At 38.5% G+C, this 4,370-nt stretch overlaps 1 protein-coding gene across 1 annotated transcript in view; it reads left to right on the top strand.

Moving 5' to 3' along the window:
• The window catches only part of lcor (ligand dependent nuclear receptor corepressor), a 42,499-nt gene that overhangs the window by 14,653 nt on the left and 23,476 nt on the right, over positions 1-4,370 (top strand). Inside the window, exon 3 of the mRNA XM_035660117.1 lies at positions 3,160-3,239. Within this exon, the coding sequence (XP_035516010.1) occupies positions 3,160-3,239 (80 nt within the window). The remainder of the gene's footprint in view (positions 1-3,159; positions 3,240-4,370) is intronic.

Raw genomic sequence — 4,370 nt, 5'->3', positions numbered from 1 at the left:
TATATATATATATATATGTCTTTGTCACTCAGTGGTGATGTGGTTTCGGACTAAACTGAGGGTTTTAAAGGAAGTGTAGCACCATGGCAACAGCTCAGATGTATCCAAGTCGACAGCAATCTCGTCTCTCTCTCAGTTCAGAAGGTGCTCTACTGGTAAAATGCATCTACATTTTGAAGGATGTTGGAAGGGTTAGAAATTAACACCCGACACCCGCCAAATGGTGATTTTGTGCACTGGTGGGTAAATAAAAGTTGCGTAACAGTGCGATTTCTGACATTCCACAATGCAGATTGAATCACAAGTCTGCTTGTTTCACTCGGACACTTTAACGAGGAGACACGGAAAAGCAATGTGCCGTTACATTGCTGGGGTTGAGAGGTCTGCAGAGAAAACCTCCCAGGAGGAGACACAGGCCAAAGAGGCAAAGGTCATAAAACGTTTTTTTAATGAGAACTGGAGAAAAAAACGACTATACAGAGTCCCCTGATTGGTTAGTTTACAAGCAGACAAGCCAGACAATGTTATGTTGTTGTTACAACTAATAGTTTCAATATTGAGACTAAAAACCTTAAATTGGAAGCCATAAAAGACAACCAGTTGTCCAAATGCCACATCCAGGTCAGAAAATCTGCCTCGGAGGATAAGGAGTTTGTGTGTGCGTTTCTGACTTAGACTACCTTTGGGGACACATTTCAGACTAAAGACCAGTTAATTGGGTATGGCTTGTCCAATTGCGGACAAAAGCTGTGTCCCCAATTGGGAAAAGGCAGATTTTTGGGTCAGTTGTCAAGGTTAGGGGTTAGAGGTTGGGGATAGGGTAAGTCTCCAGGAAATGAATGTAAGTCTATGTAACAGTCACTTCTCCCACACGTCATCTCACGCACACCATAGCTTGTGCCGCAGTTGCCTGTAGTTCCTCAAAGGAAGCTGATTGGTCTAAACCACTGTGTTTTGGACACAGGCATAGCTTCAGCTGTCTTATAAGGTTACCACACTGCTGTTTAAAACAAGAAAATGGCTGGTAAAAACATTTAGTGACTGGTAGATTTTGGAATCCACCACCCACTGATGAAGACTCATACATGTATATAAGCTGTATAACTACACAATAAACGGAAATGAGTAAACCAGTGAACCTGAACTGACAGTTGACATCATCTAAATCAATCATGCCCACAAGCACAGGTTTAATATTGATATAAGCAACCACTGATGATAATTGTGAGATTGGTTATGATTTCAATTCTGTATGAATCAGCAAGGGATGTGATTATTTTAAATACTGTCTTTAAAGATTCTTGACATATGATTTTGTTTGTGCTTTTGCAATGTGAAGAATGAAGGTAGTTTTGGTTCCTAACTTCAACACTTCTTAGCTAAAGCCATGAAGTAGAGGTCTTCACTGGTTTTGGAACTGATCTAACCCATAGAAAACCTACGCAAAAATAATTAATAAATTAATAAAATAAATACATTTTCAAAGACAAACACCTGACCGGAAAAGTCAGAACAGAAGACACTTTGAACCAATCCAAAATGCAGTTGAGCTAACACCAACAGCGGCAGCACCGTCGGCACCTGATGCTCCACCAATTAAGGAGCTGCGATACATGTCATTTTTTCCTCACTTCACATTTCACACTCTCCATCTAGTGTCAAATAACACATTTTTCTGCTGTGAATGTTATGATGGCCACGATCAGAGCTGATAATGCGTCTGCTTGGATGCACTCCATATACAGAAGACCCCGATCCTACCCACGCCCAGTTAGACTGACATCCATTTGGACTGTTTTAACATGGGTCCTGTGTCAGATCCCAGTTACCAGGGTTAGGGAACTGAGAGGACTTTCGAAGAACTCAAGCAAGAAGTGACGAATTGTTAAATCTTACTTATACTTTATACTATACGTTAAGTATAATCTGCAAACCATTTCCTCAATTCATCTATTGGTCTATAAAAATAAGGTATATAGATAGCCATCACATTTTTCCAGAGTCCTTTTTGACATTAAGGAAATGTCTTGTATTGTCTGACACACAGTAAAAAAATTCAGTTTTCCATTAAATAAAACAGAGACAAAATTTTGAGACCTTGGCGAAGCTGTAACCAGTGAACCAGAGAATATTTTTCCTAAAAAAAAATTCTCTCCGCTGACTAATCACATACTTGAATAATCGTTGTACCTCTAAAAGAAATTAATGTGCATTTACATTTTTTATCTTTTATTGCATTCATTCATGCACAAGGTTTGCACAAACAACTGCAGGATAGTTGTGTGTAGTAAACACTTTCCTCCTAGATCTAACCTTTTTCAATGGTGCCCAACGATTAAATTCTGCTCTATTTAACTAGGATTTGTTTTGTTTTTCACCACCACTTAATACACTGTATTGCTAAATTATCCAGAAGACTCCTGTGTGAATTTACCTTTAGAGCCAGAAGCTCTCCAGTTGATGGAGAAATGGGAGGATAGCTGTGAGGAGACAGAGGATTGAAGGCAGGATGTTTCAGTTTCATGATGTGCAGCAACTGAACTACCTGGAGACAGCGGTGAATTTCTTCAACCTGCTGAACACGAAGAGAATGCAGTCTTGGAAAAGGGTAATTAGTTATTCACAAATAGGGCTTTAGGGCATGAATACTTCAAAAACAGATACAGATATATATACACACACGCACAGGCATTAATGCTGTGTTTGTGGTCTTTAGGCAATGATATATTCAATAGTGAATTGAGCTCATCTGTCAATCACAGGAGTACTTCGTTTTTTGCACATCATACTTGACATATGAAGTTAGTCATTGCTGTAATTTAATCATTGGCTGTAATTAAAAGTGAATCATTGTAGTGCTCTGGTTGTTGTGGTTTGTGGGCCTTCAGCTGTCACTCTCTGCAGGCTTGACTGGATGTTGAATTAAAACAGACACTTTCTCCACTGATTCATCTACACCTCATTTACAGCTGGTTTTAAGATTTAACTGGACTGGAAACACACAGTTCAAACAAAACACAAAACATGAACCTGAAACAGGACCGGAGGAAAAAACGGAGTTGGGATTTAGGATGTGCAGCAAATTGGAAGACAGTGAGGAATTATGGGAGATGGAGTCATAATTTAATATGTTTCTTTCTGTCCCCCTGTCTTATCCAGACTGCGAGCCCGAGGAAGTGTCTGACTGGTCCTTCGATGAAAACTGTCTCTTCTGCTGCTTACGACGCGAGAAAGTCAAGGTAGGAGAACTCTGACATAACTGTCAGAAAGTTGTGGGTGTTATCGCTTTTGCCTCGCAGCATTAGGGTCCTGGGTTCAAACCATGTGAGTTTTCACATTCTCATGTTCACAAAGGTTTCCTCAACCATGTAAATGCATGTTAGGTATTAGCAGTACTCCTGCCATTGTGCTTGACCAATGTCAGGGGCATTTGTTTGGTTTCAGAAGTGGGGGATTAAAAAAAAAAAATTAATTGAACAAATAACAAATTACTATTATTGTGTTTTTCATCATACTGGTAGTTTAACAAAAACTAGAAATGCTTTGTAAATGTACCTAAACATACTAGATATTTTTTTATTTGCACCTGATCACACCTAAAAACAGCAGAATGCACTGAAACACACCTGGAAACACAATTTACAAAGAGAACTATACTTCTTCTAAATCTTTTTATTTTTTTTATTTTTTTTTAAATTAAAAACATATTTTTTTCAAGTAGAACTTGAAGGAATAGTTTGACATTTTGATACACTCGCTCAGATATCTCTCAGCTTTCTTAGACAGATGAGAAGATGGATATCACTAATTAATATGAAGCTAGAAATAGCAGGCAATTACTTTAGCTTAGCATAAAGACTGGAAGATTAAACAAATGGTAAATAGTGTTAATTAGTACAATTTTAAGTTAAGAATGTTTCATTGTAGTGTTTTTCAAAAAGATGTGTTGGAATAGAGACTAACTCTGCTTCCTACAAAATACAGCACTTTTGTTACTTTTGTGATATAATTTCTTTGCTTTGTCCACACCTTTTGATTTTGTGTGCTACCATTTTTGAGCTTTCTGTTAGAAGCTCTGCATCTTTGTCGCTCCTCCTCTTTCTCCTCCTGCATACTTGTTATTTGTGTTGTTCAGCTATCAAGGTCTTGACCCCAATTTAGCTTATGAAAGGAAAGCGACATAATGATTTGGAGGTGTGTGCGTATATACATATATGTACATTTGTGTGTGTGTGTGTGTGTGTGTGGCTGGTGTGTGTGGTGTGTGTGTGGTAAGGGGAGGAGATGGTGACATGGGTGTAGATTAGCGAGACTCTGGTGCGCCTTCCTCTCAGAGTTTCTCAGAAAAGTTGATCAAGAGCAGAAGTAAA

Source organism: Morone saxatilis, unplaced genomic scaffold, assembly GCF_004916995.1.
Source record: "Morone saxatilis isolate NCDOM2014 unplaced genomic scaffold, NCSU_SB_2.0 Contig17, whole genome shotgun sequence".
Taxonomy (NCBI): Eukaryota; Metazoa; Chordata; class Actinopteri; family Moronidae; genus Morone; species Morone saxatilis.
This window is presented reverse-complemented; position numbering and strand designations above follow the sequence as displayed.